Below are 20,071 nucleotides of genomic sequence, written 5' to 3' on the forward strand. Positions count from 1 at the left end.
AAAAAAAGAGCTGCAGACAGAAATAGACAGATGAAAGTGCATGAGAATGAGCCTGTCACAAGCACCGCAGTATCTCTCTCCCTAATCACATGCTGGACACAGAGCTGCCCAACAGGAAGTCTGACCTCACTTTGCTTGATCTCAGCCGGTACGATGAGCTCATGTAAAAGCTGAATCCAAACAGTACAGGGAATGAAACGTAAACTTTGTTCATCTCTACTTTCTCTCATTCTTTTCAGCTCTTAACTTTTCCCCATTTTCTTGCCTTCCTTTTTTTCCTTCGGCTCTTGGCAAGGCCTCGAGGTGAAACAGTGCCAGCTGTGGAATGTCGAGTCAGCGAGTGGAGCAGATCTGGAACCAATCAGGACACAGAAGCGACGAGGGCAAGGCAGGAGAGAGAGCGAATAGTGAAAGTTGACTGGGTTTTACAAAAAGGGATAAGGGAGGAGAAGACGGAGAGAAGGAGACTGTAAGAGGTGGGACTTGCAAGGGAAAGGGACGTTAGGTGAGCAGGATTTACTGGAAGCACTAGCGACCGAAAGGGGAGTTACGTTACTGCTCTCTGCTGGATATTTGCACAAATAGCTTATCTAAGAGCATTTTTAGTGCTGTGAATAGGTTGGCCAAAGAAACCAAGTCTAAATGTTGTTACAAATGGGTCCAGTCGTACAGATTGTTGCCGTTACATTCTTTATACATTTATTTCTCAAGGATTTAAGGAATAATATGTGTTTTGTATATTGCCTTAAAGGGATAGTTCACTCAAAAATGAAAATTTGTTCAAAATTGATCTCTTCCTCAGGCCATGCGAGATGTAGATGAATATCGGAACAGATTTGGAGAAATTTAGCATTGCATCACTTGTACATCAATGGATCCTCTGCAGTGAATGGGTGCCGTCAGAATGAGAGTCCAAACAGCTGATCCTGTCCATCATTTAACATCACGTGAACTGAAAAAGCTGCATGTTTGTAAGAAACAAGGCCTTTTTTAAAGCAATATTATGGGTAAGAGTACTTCGAAAGCAACATTTGAAGTTAAAACATCGTAATGATGAATTTGTTTCTTACAAACACAGTTTTTCGCTTCACAAGAGATAACTTGATGGACTGGAGTCATGTGGATTACTAGTAGTGAATTATTGTAATGTTTTTATCAGCTGTTTGGACTCTCATTCTGACGGCACCCATTCACTGCAGAGGATCTGCTGATGAGCTAAATTGCTCAGTTAAAAGATAAATTCCTCCAAATCTGTTCTGATGAAGAAACAAACTCTTCTACATCTTGGATGGCCTGTGGATGAGTAGATTTTCAGCAAATTTTAATTTTGGGGTGAAAAGTAATTAGTGCTTGCCAGTGCAAAACTCATCACAGCGATGACAGGATTTGTCAGCAGTTGCTAGGATGTTGATATGTGGTTGCTAAGGTTTTTTTAGTGCATTTCTATGCAGCTGCTTACTGAAAAGAGCTCAACTCCAAGTTCCTATGATAGATTTGAAGTGTAATATCTAGGGTTAAGAGTTTGTTCAGATCCCTAACCCTAAGTGTGAGGAATAATATTAGTAATTCTTGTTTTAGCAAACACCATTAATAATCCGTAACCAGTGCTTCCATATATCCATACTAACTTTACTCGCAAGCCTTTGTTTTTAGAGAGCTAGGTGACGCCAGTTCAGCACTTAGCTATAGACTATTCTTCACTTTAAACTTTCTCGCTCACTGTTAAAACATCGTTTTTGCTTAGCATTTCAGTTATATCTATGACAATAGATTTGTATGAAATGGCCTTTAATATTGTTTTAAGGAATGATATGATCGTGCGGTTAATCTGAGCGGAAGTAAAGCGTAATATGCAGTATAACATCAGGCGGTTGTTTCTCAACTCTGAAATGTTTGACTTTATAGATTATATAGAGCATCAGATTATGTGATTTCACCACATATATAGCCTATGATATCACACACAGCCATCAGGACATTTCACATGGTCATACGATTATGCAATAGTCATTCTTAAGATTTGTGAAACAGTTTGTAAGAGCGGTTCAGATTGAATTAGCCCTCAACAAATAGAGAATGGGATATTTTTATGACTGAATGATTGAAAGAAATGAATCATCTTCAGTCCCTGTGAAGACAATGAAAAATGTTCATTTTTATGTTTGTTTTGAATATTTTGTTTTATGAAGTTGCTTTAAAAAATAATAAAGAATATGTTTGCTATGTGACTGCTAGGGGAAAAAAACAGTTTGTCTTGACAAAGTATCCAAAGATGCGTTTCAGTGATTCTGAAAATCTTTAGAATGATCTTTTGAAACTTTACATGAATGCTTGTGGAATGTGAATCTCCAAATGCTTTTGAGCTATTGCACTAAACCGAATGTGTCGCTAGGGGGCAGACTTTGCTTTTAAATATTCTCATCAGGATGAAAATACAGAACAACTATGTTTCACATTGATAATAATGATAAATGTTTCCTGAGCATCAAACAGGCTAATGAAAGAATGATTTCTGAAGGATCAAAAGGAAATAAATTACATTTTAAAATATATTCAAATATAAAAAAACAGCAAATGGTAATCATTTACTATAATATTAAATATGTATATAAAATGTGCATATTTAATATTCAAAATTTTTTTATTTTACTAAAAAGTTTATTTAAACACTTTTTTTATGAGAATTTTATTTTACAGATAAGATTAAAATTTTGAATAGTTTATAGCAATTAGTTATTTAGATGCCTGAGTAAACATGCTTTGTGTGTGACAGCAAGACACATCTTCTTGCCTGAGTGACACTTAATTTCAGATTTGTCTTCCTTGTGTGTGTGTGTGTGTGTGTGTGTGTGTATCTGTGCTATATTCCCAAATCTCGAAAGCAATCAAACAGAGGTGCCTGTTTCAGCACTGTGTAGGTTCCCAGAAAAAGTGCTGAGCTTCCTTTATTCTCTTTCATTTGGAAGATGATTTTCATCCAGAGAATCACACAATACCCAGAGTGCAGTGATAATATCAGTGCAGCTCACAGGGTCACAGTTCTGCCGGCAGAAAAAGAGTGCTCGCTTTATGAGTCATTCCTAAACCTGTAGCTGCCAAAATATGTAGCAATTAGCCTATATGGCATTTAGCAGCAAGGGCTATGCTAACCAGCCAAACTTTGACCATTCGGTGAATCTGCAAAGCCCGCAAGGTTTTTTGACTGACATTCAAATTAGCCAAATATTTAGTCTCACTGTTATCACATCTAATTGCTGCTCTTCTGTCAGTTTAATGAAAGTTTCATGTCTGATTGTTGTTTGTGAAGCAGGGCTGTATGTGGGTGTTTTACAGTCATGGTGTCAAGGGTTAGAGTTCATTTACTGCAAACAAAGAGGAGAATGTGAGTGTGAATAGGATATATTATGTTAATTTCACCCTTCCCAGTGGCGGCCCCTGAGGCGCGTGTGTGCCAGCATACGCTGTGTGTTGTCTGTGCTCCAATAAGCTCATTAGCAGTCTATATAGATATGATTACATACATATGCGCCAACACACATCCACAGAGACCTGGACAATGAATGGTGAACGAGAGGGAGAGGGAGGATGAGGAGAGAGAACTGTTGAACAGAAGTGAATAGAATTCATCAAGTGAAGTGGTGAATAACAGCCCAGCTGAGGGGTTACGAGTGTAAATAGAGACTTGTGTTGAGAGGGATAGAGAGAGGGCGCTTGATCAGCTCTGGTCTCTTTCTCTCAACAAACTGGTCTAATATAACGGATGTTCACCCTTTTTGTTTTTTGTTTTTTTTAAACCTTATTTTTTTAAAGTTGATGTGGAAATTCTGCACTATTAGTGGTACCAAATGGACTTGGCTAGACATAACAATGTTAGCTCATGTCAACAAAATCTCGAAGTTGGGAAAAAACTAAAGGAACCTAGGGATCAGTGTTCTGCTTTATTATGTTTGCAATTCACCCCTTTTATATTTATGTATTATAAAAAAAAACTAGGTAACACTTTATTTTATGGTGTCATAATACAGAGTAATTATCTAAGTATTTAGTGTGCATTTTTGTTTCATGTAAGTACAACGGCTACTACTAAGTACTTAACTAGGTAAATACTCTGTAGTATGGACACCTTAAAATAAAGTGTTACCAAAAAGAGTAATATGATGTAAAATTGTTTAAAATAGTGTGTGTATATGCAGTATAAAGACTACTGTATATCTATCTATATATATATATATATATATATATATATATATATATATATATATATATGTATGTGTGTGTGTGTGTATATGTATATGTCTGTGTGTGTGTTATAAATTGATTTATAAATTGATTTGCATTTTAATGAGTAAAATAAGTATCGCAAAACACGACTTAGTATTTGGTGGCAAAAACCTTGTTGGCAATCACAGAGGTCAGACCATATTTATATAATTATAATACAAAATGTAAAAATATTATACTAATCATTTATTTATAATTATATATATACCTTTTGTTGCTTTGCATGTCTGATATAGTTGGAAACTAAGAAGTGAAAGTGTATAAGTAAAGAGTAAAGTTAGATTAGATGCTCTGCCAACATAAGCTGCCTTACCAGACCACTGCATTTCACTGAGCACATCTTCTCCTGTGTATCAGCAAAGATTGAGGGGGAAAAAAGAAAAGAAAAAGAGCTGTTCAGCTTTTCGTAGATTGATATAAATGTTTTCTTGTCCCAAAGCAGATAACTGTACATTTGTATGATAGCAGCTGCTGCCCACTGACTGCAGTTGTGGTTGTCAACTCAGCCCTAAAGCCCTGCTGCACAATACTGCACACTGTATGTGTCTCCTTCTGTTTGTCTCAAGGGTGTAATCGAAGGCAAACAGAAATGAGGCAGACTGATTGAATTAGAGGCTTGCGCAGGGCAAATCTGATTGCGTGTGCAGGTTTGAAGGAGAATGTGCGCGTGTGTTTAGAAAGGCAGTGAGATGGGTGATGATTTAGGCTGCGTTCAAGCATAGGTGTGAAGGCTGACTGATTTGCTTTAATTTCCCTGGTGTTTTGCCACTATGAGATTTACAGGCAAATGTGTGTGTGCATATGCAGAGAGAGAGGCGGGAGGTGAGAAAACAGCACAGAGTGAGCATAAAATAAGAGGAAGGTCTGTAGTGTGAATGAGTGTTGTTTTTCTTGTGCTCTCAGAGGAACAGGAAGACATATTGTAAAGCAGCAGGTGTCAGCCGAGATGAGGACGCGTCTGCACTCCTGCTGCGTCAATCACCAAGCAGAGGGAATCTGATTGGCTGAAAGCCATGATGGGCGGGGCATTCTGCCCAACTACATTCAACCTCGGGCAAAAACGATTTCACCCAAAATGGCTTGCCGTGGTGCTGTTTGCACTATGTTAATCTTAAAACAGATGTGTTAAAAACAACACAACCTGTGTTATATCTTAACACACCTGTGTGTCTAGTTAAGGACAACACATTTTGTGTTACTTTTAACTCAACCAGTGTGTTATTCTTCTTTACACATTCAGTGTGTTAAAATATTTAACACACTAATGTGTCATTGATAACACAATTTGTGTCATAGATGTGCTATTTTTTACCAGTTACAATGAATGCAATACAAAAAACAACTTTTTTCTTTCAAATATATACATATTTATTAAAACTTCACTTCTGAATTTTCACAAAGGCAATATTCACATGTCATTTGAATTTCATAAAGATTTTTAAACAATTTTATATCTTGGATTTACAAAAAGGTTTTCTTTGTTAGAAATCATGTGAAGTGGTTTTACATCAGCAGCATTGCTTAAATTAATGACTTTATATTCATTTGTTCTTTGGACAGCATATGCATACAAGTGTGGGTGAAAATACAGTTGAGATAGAACTAAGAAAAACTACAACCCTTTCTTTTTCACATTGTGGAACTATGTGTAAAACGTCACCAAAGAGACGCTCTTCTCTTAAGTCACGGTTTAAAGCAATTACACAACCAGTTTGAAAAGTCTGACCGAACGCATTAACAGAGTGAGAAACGAGAACAGTGCTACATGTGTCAAGTTCATAGCCAAAGCTTGAGTATATCTGCTGTACAATTTGTGATTTCTAAAATGTGAGCCATCACAGTAATCACGCAATTTGTCGTCACTTTCGGTTGAATCCACAAAGAGCTTTTGCATTTGTTCATTGTCAAAAAGAAACTTCAGAGTATCAATAATAGATATGTACTGACATGTATCTGCTATTAACACTTGAGTTAATGTACCTTGCTTTCTTGCAGTATCACCTCTGTTTCCAAGGAAGATTTCTATTGGCTTGATGAGTGGTTTGCTGCAAAATATTTGGTCATTTTGTAGGGGGTATCAACTTCCTCAAACATATGTCGTCCTCTTTCAAATTCATCCATCAAAGTCTGCAATTCATCACTGGGTATAGAGTAACGATTAAGCAGAGATGTGGTTTTCTCTTGCAAACAGTCCAGGGTTTCGCAGAGCAGTTCTTTTGTGCATGTGATGCTTCTTTGCACATCAGTCAGAGTACAATTTGAAGAGGAGTACATTTTTGCAACAAATGCTGCTGCACAGCTTTGGTAGTCAGAGGTGCTGCAAGTACTGGAGCCATCAAAATTAGTTTCTGGAATATCAACAGCAGCAGAGCAAGATGGAGCTGGAAAGTCCTCACTCGTGCTGGTGTCACGGTCTTGTTCTAAATGTAATGGGTTTGCAACCTGAGCATGCTCTCTATTGAGATGTTTAGTATAAGAATTGAAGTTATGGTATGTTCGTTGGCAATTGTTTTGACTACAAACAATTGTATAATCCTGTCCATCAGAAAGTGCATGGACATGCCCAAGATGAATTATGAGTTTCCGGACGTCTTTTGAAGTTGATTTTTTACACCTTGGACATATGTACATGGTGGTACAATTTAGGATAGTGCTTGAAGCTTCGAAATAAGCTCCACAACTTTGGATCTCTTCCCACCAGAGAAAGGAATGTCATATACATTTTCAAGGAAATTAAAGACCGATGTAAGTTGGACAGGATATTGTACATTGCAAACCCAATACGTTTTGAACAGCTTGTCAATGGCACACGTCAGACTGTTATCGTTGAGTGGAATGGTGACTTTGTCATTCTCGGCCACAATGATGTATTGCGCTGTAGAACTGCGGGCTCCTAAACAGACAATGTGGGGTTGATGGTTTTCCACCATTGTCTGGGAATGATCCAGGAGGCTGGAGATGCTGGTTCCAGCCTGTAAACATAAAAGTACATTTTTTAAAAGCTATTATTAAAACAATTCAAGTGACTGAAGGTTTTCTTAAAGGGATAGTTCACCCAAAAATTTGAATTCTGTCAGTAATTACTCACCCTCATGTCGTTCCAAAACCGTAAGACCTTCTATTATCTTCGGAACACAAATTAAGATATTTTTGATGAAATCTGAGAACTGTCTGACTCTTCATAAACAGCAACAGAAACAAAACTGACACAAAACTGAAATGTTCCCAAATGCAGAAACGTAGAAAGGACATCAGTAAAATTGTCTGTGACATCAGTGATTCATCTGTAATTTTACAAATTCAACAACTTTTTCCTCCTCATTCCATCTGCTGCCTGTATGCCGCCATTGTGAAGAGAGTATCATGACGCATGTACTTGCTTCCGCTTGATGTAAACAAGGCATGCATTTGCTGTCCTCTGCTCATAAACAAAACACGACGAGTGCTTTGTTTACATGGACAGGAAAGCCTGTGCATACGTCGTGATACTCTCTCCAAAACTGCAGCACACCACGGCAGATGATAAAGAGAAGAGTTGTTGAATAAAGCTGTTATTTTTGTTTTCTTTGAGCACAAATGTATCATAGCTTCATATCAGCACAACTGAACCCCTGATGTCACATGGACTCTTTTACCTATATCCTACATTTCTGTGCTTGGGAACATTTCAGGTGTGTTGCTGTTTATGGAGGGTCCGAAAGCTTTTGAATTTCATCAAAAATATCTTAATTTGTGTTTGCAAAGTTGAATGAAGGTGTTACGGGTTTGGAACGACATGAGGGTGAATAATTACTGACTAAGTAATAAAACTTTTTTGGATGAACTATCTCTTTAATTCATTTGCATTCATTGAACTGAAGGCCAGGGATATTTTCTTATTTATGTTCAAAAGAAAATAGGAATGCACAATATTATCACTTCACTGTTTTGTATCACTGCATTTCATTTGAGAATGCACATACAGAATGATGTGTTTAGTGTGATAGCGTGCAGTGACAACAGCCTCCCTTTGGTACTAATGTTCATTCGGTAAGACGTTTTTTTTTTTGTTTAGTGGCCGCTGTTGGTCTATTTATAACAAAATAAAAAGTAAAATGCACAAATAACCTTAAGATACTTAGCCAAAGTGAGCTAAAAAATACTGACAAAAACCTAATATTGTGCATCCCTAAAAGAAAACAAAATGAAAACAGTATAGTTTTATGTAAATTAGAGAGTCATGTAATTAAGTAACATCACAAAGTGCTTGCACAGAAAACTAACAAACTAAAACATAAACATATTAGGGCAATCAAGCTGCTTACCGGCTTAATGTCCAAGAGGTAAGAAAGGGCTGACTTTGTACTGCATTTGGCCCAACCTTTGCTCCTTCCGGACGCAGTGGGGGGCAGCAGTGTAGTAAGAATTTGAAGAGCTCTGTAACATGACTCTGTAGTATAATAAAAAAAAAAACACAAAATATAATGGCATTTTTCAAATGGCTGAAATAATGGCAGACTTTGATCTCCAACTTTGCCTTCAGAGAACTAGTAAAACTAATGGTGTCCACTGAAAGAAAAACAACGGTTTGACAGAACAAGCAAAGTAGCCTACCTTCACTCTCATTATCAGTTGGCATGACCAGAGGATCTTTCACTGTGGACATCTTTTGCAACTTCGGAACAATATTTCCTTCCCATTTTCGAAGAAAGAGGTCAGCCTTCCCAGGAAACATTTTTCCAAACTCAGTGTCAAGCTACAACATAGGATACAATACACAATTACAACACTACCGTGTTTTCTCAGTATGTTCACAAATGATCAAATCTAAGTTTATGCAATCATAACAGTAAAAAAAAAACTACTATACTTCAGTTTTATGATTTGAATTAAACTGATTGAAGTAAAATAAATGGTGGAGCTTGATTTCAGTGCACCTTACAATCTCTAGCTTGCAGCAGACTGATGGTTGGAGGGGAGTGGTTAAAGGATGTTTAAAGGACTTTATTTTATTTTATACTTTATTTTAATTAAATTGCATAGAATTTTTCATCACAAGATTAGTAATGTGCACTAACAAAGTATATAAAAAAAACATTTTGAATTCATTTGGACTTTAAATGTTAATATTTAGCAGCCTTGTCCCTGTACTGACAAGTCTATTTATACCTAGCTAGAAGAAAAAAACACAAAACACAAGATGCAAAACACAAGATGTTCTTACCAAGTATGGCATGTCTACAAATCGAGGATATTGTTCAAAAATCTCTTGCACTGTTGGGGACGTGTTTGCAATCCATAACCTGCGATTACTGTATGTTTTCTCCATGCCCAATTTGATGGTATTGAGGTTTTCTGGAGATGGTTTCATCCTTTTGATCACAGTCATCCACTCCTGAGTGGAGTCCTCCTCCCCTTCAGCATATGTTATATCCAAAGTAAAAAAGGCAAAGAAAAACACCAATCTGTTATATACATATACTGATTACACATACATTCATAATGTAAAATGTAGTTAACAAACAGTGTTATAATGAATATTTATTACAAAAACAGCTAACAAAAGCTAGATAAACCTTCAAGATATAAACCTAAACACATCCTTTTTGAGATAAAGACATGCGAATGTCGAAGTCAATCAAATGTTAAACGTTACAGTAATACATCATAGTATTATTTAAAGACATTTAACAAGACATCAATACATTATGTTGTTTAATGAAAGAAAGGCGACGGATAGCAGTGAAAGTGATAAGAGTTAGCTGCTAGCTGCTAGCAGCTACCGCTTTGTCAAACTCATTAACGACAATCCTGCCATGGCCGCAGCGTTTTATCGGACGTCATATAATTGGCAACAAATCAAGCAAAGAAAAACATAAAACTCGTTAAAAATAAGTTCTCTCCAGAAAGCGAGGAACAAACTTACCAAAATGTAAAGAAATAATAATGTGTGAAGCATTAACTATCTGACGCCGTTTTCGCCCTGTTCAACACCGCCTCTCGTGACTACCGAAAATACCCGTATGCACGACTAGAGGCTGCTAACTAAACGCACATTTGACCGTCTAAAAAATTCACATTAAACATATATATGACAGTTTCTAATAATTAAAAATAATAAATCCAAATACCTGACATGTGCATCCAAGTCACCCATGGATGGAGATAGAGGCGCGAAATTGCTTAACGGCTTGCGGAGTGACGTAGCAGCAATGTGATTGGATGATAGTTAACACATGTTGTGTTGGACACACTGTGTTGTTTCTCTCTTTCTCTCTCTCTCTCTCTCTTACACATGATCAACTTAAAATTACACAAAATGTGTTAAAATAGCCATAACACAAAAAATGTGTTATTAATTAACACATCCTTTTTGAGAGTGATGAGCTAAACAAGAACACTTACATTAGCATCTAACCCAAAATTGAAACTTTAATTTTTGTTCCAAAATTAGATTAGCCTAATTTTTTTTGGAGATTGAATGGTTCACTTTCACCGTTCACTTTTCATTCTCATTGTTCATAAAAGAGCAGCCTCAACATTCTTCTCTTGTGTTTCATAAAGTCATACGGGTTTGGAACAAAACGAGTAAATGATGATAGAATTTTCACTTCTGGATGAACTATTCCTAACAGGTCAGCAAAAGCATACAACAGCAGCAATTAAATGCAAAATGTTAATTAGTAGGCCTACTAACATTAGCATCAGCCTCCAATAATTATTCAGTCAACAATGTGCGCAGTCAGTTTTCGCTGTAATGTGTGTCTGTTTATCTTGCCTCGGATTCTGTACAATTAGCAGAGACAATATGAGGAGGAAAAGAGAGAGCACTCAGACAAATGAAAGAAAGCCTTCAAATTAAAATAGGCTTTTAAAAAAGTCTTTGTCTGTTTTTTGTGGGATTTGTTTCCTACACTGGACAAACTTGAATATATATATATATATATATATATATATATATATATATATATATATATATATATATACACACACACACACACACACACACACAGGTACATCTAAAAAAATTAGCATATCGTGAAAAAGTTTTTTTTTTCTTGCAAGTTATTTCAAAAAGTGAAACTTTCATATATTTTTAGATTCATTGCATGTAAAGTAAAACATTTCAAAAGTTATTTTGTTTTAGTTTTGATGATTAGAGCTTACAGCTCATGAAAGTCAAAAATCAGTATCTCAAAATATTACAATATTTACATTTGAGTTTCAATTAATGACCATCCCTACAGTATAAATTACGGGTATCTCTTGTTCTTTGAAACCACAATAATGGAGAAGACTGCTGACTTGGCAATGATCCAGAAGACGAACATTGACGCCCTCCACAAAGAGGGTAAGTCACAGAGGGTCATTACTGAAAGGTGTGGCTGTTCACAGAGTGCTGTATCAAAGCATATTAAATGCAAAGTTGACTGGAAGGAAGAATTTGGGTAGGAAAAGGTGCACAAGCAACAGGGATGACCGCACGCTTTAGAATACTGTCAAGCAAAGCTGATTCAAACACTTGGGAGAGCTTCACAAGGAGTGGACTGAAGCTGGAGTCAGTGCATCAAGAGTCACCAGCTCAGACGTCTTCAGGAAAAGGGCTACCAAGCCACTTCTGAACCAGAGACAACGTCAGAAGCGTCTTACCTGGGCTGTGGAGAAAAAGAACTGGACTGTTGCTCAGTGGTCCAAAGTCCTCTTTTCAGATGAAAGTAAATTTAGCATTTAATTTGGAAATCAAGGTCCCAGAGTCTGGAGGAAGAGTGGAGAGGCACAGAATCCATGTTGCTTGAAGTCCAGTGTGAAGTTTCCACAGTCAGTGATGATTTGGGCTGCCATGTCATCTGCTGGTGTTGGTCCACTGTGTTTTCTGAAGTCCACAGTCAACACAGCCATCTACCAGGACATTTTAGAGCACTTCATGCTTCCTTCTGCTGACAAGCTTTATGGAGATGCTGATTTCATTTTCCAGCAGGACTTGGCACCTGTCCACACTGCCAAAGGTACCAAAAGCTGGTTCAATGACCATGGTGTTACTGTGCTTGATTGAACTTGCCTGACCTGAACCCCATAGAGAATCTGGGGTATTATCAAGAGGAAGATGAGAGACACCAGACCCAACAATGCAGATGACCTGGAGGCCACTATCAAAGCAACCTGGGCTTCCATACCACCTGAGCAGTGCCACAGGCTGATTGCCTCCATGCCACGCCGCATTGATGCAGTAATTCATGCAAAAGAATCATCCTCGTAATGTTTAATCAAATTGTAAGCTCAGTCTTCCAGTAAAACGACAAACTTCTCCAATAATTCAATTCCACCTAAACTCTGCCACTTTGAAGGCAAAATCTGCCTCCATCTAATCAACCAATGGAAGATGGTCCCCAACTTACTTTTTTTTTCTTTTTCAATAATCCGTTTCACTCAGATATGGAAAAAAATGTCTGTTGCTAATTCCTTTTCAACACAACTTGAAAAAGGGGACAAGGGCTGCATCCGAAATCACATACTTTCCTACTAGTAGGTGAAAGACAGTATGTGACAAAAGAAGTATGTCTGAATTCACAGTAGTCATAAAAGAGTAGACAGATTGACGTATTACTTCCGGTGTGATTCTGAAGTGTGCATACGATGGACACTTTACTATCTCATGAGGGAACGGGGAGAAGATTTATGAATGGCAGTGATGCGATGTAACTGACGCTGATAGGTCATGTGACAATGACAACATGGCAAATGTAGTACATCCAGATTCCATACATACTACACATTTATCATGTACTCTTTTTGTTGTCGTGAAGTAATTACTTATTCAAAAAAGTAGATTCAAGATTCAAGATTTTTATTTGTCACATACACAATTATACAGAGTATAACCAGCAGTGAAATGTAAGTCAGGTCCGCTCCAAGGACAGTGCAATTATATAGAATACAAAACACCGAATGTACATAAATATTAAGAAAAAGAAAAGTAGAAACAATAAAAGAATAAAATAAAATAAAAGATAAAAAAAATATAAATATGAATGTGCAGGTCAGTATGTTGTTGACTTAAATAGTAATAAAGAGGAATGTGCAAAAGAATGTGCAAAAAAGTTGTACAGGGTATTTACATAGCAGCAATACGAGGTAGAAAAAATTATGAATAACTTATTGATAGTGATATTTACATGGAGTCGTGAGATTTTATGACACAAAGTTAGAGTTTAGGAGCCTGGTGGCCTGGGGGAAGAAGCTCCTCCTAAGTCTCTCAGTTTTTGCCATCAGGCTACGGAAGCGCTTACCAGATGGAAGCAAAGTGAATAGACGGTTACCAGGGTGATTAGAGTCCTTGATGATTTTGACAGCTCTATTTTTGCAGCGTTTGAGGTAGATGTCCTGCAGAGAGGGGAGAGCAGACCCTGAGATGTGCTCAGCTAAGCGCACAACTCTCTGTAGTGCTTTGCAGTCCTGATTGGAGCTGTTTCCATACCACACTGAGATGCACTGAGTCAATACACTTTCTATGGTCCCTGAATAGAATGTTTTCAGGATTGCTGGTGAGACCCTGAATTTCCTCAGCTGTTGCAGATGGTACAGTCTTTGCCTGGCTTTCTTAACCTGTGTTTGGATGTGTGTAGTCCAAGTCAGGTTCTCTGAGATGTTTACGCCGAGGTACTTGAAGCTACTCACCCTCTCCACAGGGGTCCCACTGATCATAAGAGGAGTGTAGGGCTGCTGCTGTCTCTTCCTAAAGTCCATGATCAGCTCTTTAGTTTTGCTCACATTCAGAGAGAGACAGTTGTCCTGGCACCATGATGTGAGTCTCTCTACCTCATCCAAGTATGCGGTCTCATCGTTGTTGGAGATGAGGCCCAGAACCACAGTATCATCAGCGAATTTGATAATAGATGTGGAGCTGTGAGAGGACACGCAGTCATGCGTGTAGAGAGAGTAGAGCAGGGGACTCATGACACAGCCCTGTGGGCTACTAAAGAGATTAGTTAGTTATACCTACTAAAGAGAGTATGCGATTTTGGACAAAGCCATTGCTAATGAAGTTTTGTCTAGTTAGCATCAACAATTTGCCCCTGCTGGCAGATGCTGTAATTATGAGGCCAAAAACCATCGTTCTATTGTAGATTTTTCCTTTTTCAAAGTATTATTCACCAATCAGCATTTTTGTGACATCATCTCCTGAGTAATTAGTCACATGGCATTTATGGCTCAGCTGATTGGCTAAAAAAAAATGCATCTAGAACTAAACTCAGATGGCAAGTCGAGCAGCTGCTGCTGAGATGAATGGTAATGCTAACTGATCGCTTTCCCCAGGTAATATAGACCTCTCTCTGTTACATCATCAGACCAAATCAAACAGAGCATTTTAACCCCTGACTTATTTCTGACCGGTCTCAGGAGTCAGACAAGCTGGTGAAAGACTAGAAAGAATCTCACTGAGCCTTCACCTTTAACCGCTCGCTCTCACCACATAGATAGAGACAGCGAGAGCATCTGTGTGAACCAATCAGTGCTACGGCTAAGAGGGAGAGGATAAATATTTGCTTGTGAATGTTTGTGCATGTTGACAGTGTTTGTGCATGCCAAGTGTGCATGTCACTCTTCAAAGACTTAATTTTCATCTCTCGCTCGTGTCCCTTTTTCTCCTTTTGTTTTGTCTCTTTCTACACCAGGTTTGGCCTCTTGCCTGGGCGACACCAGTAAACCTTCTTTGCATACTTAAAAAGCAGAAGCAGCAAAACGCATCTGGAAAACACATCAACATTCTTATCCATCATTCAGCTTCTGAACTCCAATGTCAAGGCATGCACACACGCACACACACACACACACACACACAGTACTACAGACAGAAAGTTTCTTAGGCAACACCAAAGCAAGTGTTTCATCAGTATTTATTTACCCTGTAAGTGTGTTTGTGTGTATTTGTGGACACATGCAGAGAGCAAAGTGCGCTTAGAGACTCACTTAGTGTCAGTGAGCTCAGTCTGACCAGCGAGTGTTCCACAAGCTCTGTGTTTATATGACAAATAAACCAAAACACTGACAAAATCAGTCACAAAATCTGTCACGGGTGAACATGCACAAACTCTGCTGAAAAGAACAGCCTAGACCAGCCTACAGTGGTTAGATTGTCTGTTTTGTTGGTTTTATAGGGGCGTTTGGCACGAACTGGTCTTTAGCTAGTAGCCAGCTGGTCTCCAAGCCTAACTGGCTGGCTGCCAGCTAAATATCAGTCTGACCAGGCTGCTAAACCAAGACTAGTAAACCACTTTAGGCTGGTTGATATTTTTTTTTCCTCAGTACACATGAACTTAAACTTCAATGTTCAGGAAACTTACTTAAGGTGCATCACATTTTAGTTCAATTGTGGCTAAATTTTTGGCTATTTTCAATGATGTAGCAATGTATGAAGCACATCTTTCCACTTTCAAAACAAGCCGTTTTCTTTTGGTCAACACAAAATTAATGATTGTATGGATTTCTATAGAACTGACTATATTTTCACAAAAATTCGCTGAACAGTGGTAAATGTGACTGCAACTTTAAGTAGTAAATCAAAGTCTACAGTCACCAATCTATAAGTCTGAGACTGTTGTTTTGTTTTTATTTCACTGAAATGAACTAGACTGCTAATAAGCTGACTAGACTGTTCGAAGTTGAATGTTCATTGTTATTTGAAATTATGATATGAATATGAACACAATAAGTTATTTTATTTTTATATCGGTTACATGTTAGGACAATAGGTGGCGACAAGTGATATCTATATGAGTGAATCATTTATTCATTTATCCTGCCATTTGATTCGTTCAAACACACTGAATCCTTCAGGAAACTTTGTAACCAAGCAAGTCAATGAATCACTCATGGAACAGATTCGTTTCACATTGATTCTTTCAAGAACACTGCTACTGTGATTAGAGGCTTGATTCGTTTGTTGCCGGAGCACAAATATACAAATTAATTGACAATATTGTGTCTAAAATGTGAGTTACTCAGTATTGTTTGTTGAACTGTTGTGTTAAACGCATACTACTGCTGGTCTGAAAATGAGCACGTCTGTGATTACCTGTGACCAAATCATAGTCCTGCTAATATCAAACAGCATTCTTTTTTGATGTTGCTTATTACAACCCGAATTCCGGAAATGTTGGGATGTTTTTTTTTAATTTGAATAAAATGAAAACTAAAAGAATTTCAAATCACATGAGCCAATATTTTATTCACAATAGAACATAGATAACATGTTTAAACTAAGACATTTTTCAATTTTATGCACAAAATGAGCTCATTTCAAATTTGACGCCTGCTACAGGTCTCAAAATTGTTGGGACGGGGGCATGTTTATCATGGTGTAGCATCTCTTCTTTTCAAAACTGTTTGAAGACGTCTGGGCATCGAGGTTATGAGTTTCTGGAGTTTTGGTGTTGGAATTTGGTCCCATTCTTGCCTGATATAAGGTTTCCAGCTGCTGAAGAGTTTGTGGTTGTCTTTGATGTATTTTTTATTTAATGATGCGCCAAATGTTCTCTACAGGTGAAAGATCTGGACTGCAGGTAGGCCAATTCAGCACCAGGACTCTTCTACTACGAAGTCATGCTGTTGTAATAGCTGCAGTATGTGGTTTTGCATTGTCCTGATGAAATACACAAGGCCTTCCCTGAAATAGACGTCGTCTGGAGGGGAGCACATGTTGCTCTAAAACCTTTACATACCAACAGTCATAATGCCTTCCAAAACATGCAAGCTGCCCATACCGTATGCACTTATGCACCCCCATACCATCAGAGATGCTGGCTTTTGAACTGAACGCTGATAACACGCTGGAAGGTCTCCCTCCTCTTTAGCCCAGAGGACACGGCGTCTGTGAATTCCAACAAGAATGTCAAATTTGGACTCATCTGACTATAGAACACTTTTCCACTTTGAAACAGTCCATTTTAAATGAGCCTTGGCCCACAGGACATGGCGGGGCTTCTGGACCATGTTCACATATGGCTTCCTTTTTGCATGATAGAGCTTTAGTTGGCATCTGTAGATGGCACGGCCGATTGTGTTTACCGACAGTGGTTTCTGGAAGTATTCCTGGGCCCATTTAGTAATGTTAATGACAGAATCATGCCGATGAGTGATGCAATGTCGTCTGAGGGCCTGAAGACCACAGGCATTCAACAAAGATCTTTGGCCTTGTCCCTTATGCACAGAGATTTCTCTGAATCTCTTGATGATGTTATGCACTGTAGATGAAGATGTAGATTTGCAAAGCCTTTGCAATTTGACGTTGAGGAACGTTGTTTTTAAAGTATTCCACAATCTTTTTAGGCACTCTTTCACAGATTGGAGAGCCTCTGCCCATCTTTACTTCTGAGAGACTCTCTAAGACATCCCTTTTATAGCTAATCATGCTACAGACCTGATGTCAATTAACTTAATTAGTTGCTAAATGTTCTCCCAGCTGAATCTTTTCAAAATGTCTTGCTTTTTCAGCCCTTTGTTGCCCCCGTGCCAACTTTTTTGAGACCTGTAGAAGGCATCAAATTTGAAATGAGCTCACTTAGTGGATATAAGTGTATAATTTCTCTGTTTACACATTTTTTATGTTCTCTGTGTTCTATTGTGAATAAAATATTGGCTCATGTGATTTGAAAGTCTTTTAGTTTTTATTTTATTCAAATTTAAAAAACGTTCCAACATTTCCGGAATTTGGGTTGTATGAAGTTATGGCTGCTTTTTGTCAATTATAATTTTATTAATGTATTATTGTCAGTCAAACAACTTGCGGACCACTTTGTTGTAACTACTGCTTTACAAGAATGGTTGGAGTTAGCATAACTTAAATCATGAGACCAATCGGAGCACGGCAAATAAACAAAAACGTCACCTTGTCACACAGGATTTTATATTTAGTTCTGTGTTTGTTTTGCCTTTCGTCGCACCTGTGAACTCTCAGTTGAAATAGTGAATTTAAGTCTGGAATACTAATGTGAATGCTAATTCACTGTTGTCTGTTCATTTGGTTACCCGCAGACAAAAGGGCATTTTGCCATTCAACAAGATCTGCCAGCCACACACACACTCACACGTTTGATTTCTCATCATAGTAGGGTCTTTACACTGACATTAACCTGACATTGCATTCCCTAAACCTGCTGCAAATCAATCAGCATTTTTATATAGTCATTAACAATTGTTTAATATGTTTATGAAGTGATTTTTCTTACAGGGACCATTGTGTGGCCAACTGGTTCCTGATTGAAGGTTTAACTATGCTCATAGGGACATTTAGTTCCCATAATACTGCCAAAACCTAATGGATACACTCATAAACACACTCTAGAGACACACTTGATCATCTCCTTTGGCTTGTGAATCATTTTAGGACTGTATGCATTTACATGCTTGTTTTTAGTTCATCGTTTTTGTTTTGCTCAGCAAACGGGCAATTTCGCATTCCAGAGTCAAAACAGTGTTAGGACTTTGAAGGGAAGAATGTGTCTTTGAATATTCAGAGAGCACATGATGACTAACTGTCAGACACACACACACACACACACACACATGTTGACTAATCCTCTTACACTCAGCCTGAGCTGTAGGCTCGGCTGGTCATGACTGTTGCTGGCAGCCTCATCTACCTGCTGCTGTCAGGAGCTCATCATGCCACATGTTTTTGTATGTGTGTGTGTGTGTGTGTGTGTCTCTGAGGCATAAGGTGGTAAGTGAACGTGATTGTGTCCAATGTTCAATAACACGGAACATGTAAAATTAATCAAACACGACTAATTCTGACACATCCGTCATTCGGGATTTGGAGGCATGACCTCAGTTTGTGTGTGTGTTCGAATGTATTTCTCTGTTTGTTCAAATAGATGGACTTCTTCATAGACCTTCCAGAAACCACGGCAACAGCATCCCCTGATGCTAGACTGTGCTGTGATGTCACAAAGGCTGTACACAGTTGCCTTGGTAATGACTGCATATTTCTGATATGAAGCCCTAGTGATTTTTTTGTGCATCTAACTGGCTCCAAGAGAATTTGCATACAGAAATAACCACTGTTTGTTGTATCCAGAACATTGTAATGCTGCACAAAGCCGGATTTCTTGAGTTGCTTCTCTTTGAGGTTGGATTATGGTTTTATTCCAAATTGGAATAGACATATAAAGCACAATATTCTCCTGGCCTGTACAATATAAATTAGAGTGAAATACATCGAAACAAATCATAACTGTTTCCACACACTTTAAATCCCACTAGGAACAATTGTTTATTTTTGATAAATTCTGTGGAATCACACTTACAATGGAAATCTATTGGGCAAGGCATAGAGAGTTTAAAAGCAATGTCAATTCTTATATTTGGTAAAGCATAAATCACTTTTTTATAAAGTCATATGAATTCAGAATCAGAATTAGCTTTAGCTTTATTGCCAGGTATGTTTGCACATACGAGGAATTTGTTTTAGTGACAGTAGCTCCACAGTGCGACAGAATGACAGCGACAGGACAGGACACAGATAATAAAAACAAAATAATGTACAAATATAAAAAATGGACAATATGCAAAATAGCACAAACACAATATACAAAATAGACAATTCAGTATGTACAGGTATGTTAGGTGCAAATTTGAAATGCAATAAGTATGCATGTTAAATAAAAAAATTTAAAATATGATAGAGTTGTGTGTTTCATGCTTATTGTTAAGAGTTCAAGTGTTCATGAGATGGATTGCCTGAGGGAAGAAACTGTTCCTGTGTCTGGTCGTTCTGGTTCTCAGAGCTCTGTAGCGTCGACCAGACGGTAAC

The 20,071-nt window shown here is 37.9% G+C and overlaps 1 protein-coding gene across 1 annotated transcript; it reads right to left on the reverse strand.

Annotated features, from left to right (window-relative positions):
- Nucleotides 1-6,348: 6,348 nt before the first annotated feature.
- Nucleotides 6,349-10,255, reverse strand: LOC306868979 (uncharacterized protein). Its single transcript, XM_079415491.1, has 4 exons — nucleotides 9,485-10,255; nucleotides 8,875-9,016; nucleotides 8,586-8,710; nucleotides 6,349-7,253 (listed from the first exon to the last, which is right to left on the reverse strand). The coding sequence occupies exons 1-4, from the start codon at nucleotides 9,647-9,649 to the stop codon at nucleotides 6,924-6,926; spliced, it is 762 nt and encodes a 253-aa protein (XP_079271617.1). The 5' UTR covers nucleotides 9,650-10,255; the 3' UTR covers nucleotides 6,349-6,923.
- Between the last annotated feature and the right edge of the window lie 9,816 nt (nucleotides 10,256-20,071).

The sequence above is a fragment of the Barbus barbus genome, assembly GCF_936440315.1.
Source record: "Barbus barbus genome assembly, chromosome: 4".
NCBI classification, from domain to species: Eukaryota; Metazoa; Chordata; class Actinopteri; order Cypriniformes; family Cyprinidae; genus Barbus; species Barbus barbus.

Bases quoted from the DNA above. Each gene is read 5' to 3' on its own strand.
- LOC306868979 (XM_079415491.1), bottom strand. From the start codon at position 9,649: ATGACTGTGATCAAAAGGATGAAACCATCTCCAGAAAACCTCAATACC. The intron at 9,017-9,484 runs GTAAGAACATCT...CCTATGTTGTAG, and splicing joins TTGTAGACATGCCATACTTG to CTTGACACTGAGTTTGGAAA. The intron at 7,254-8,585 runs GTAAGCAGCTTG...TTATGTTTACAG, and splicing joins ACCTCTTGGACATTAAGCCG to GCTGGAACCAGCATCTCCAG.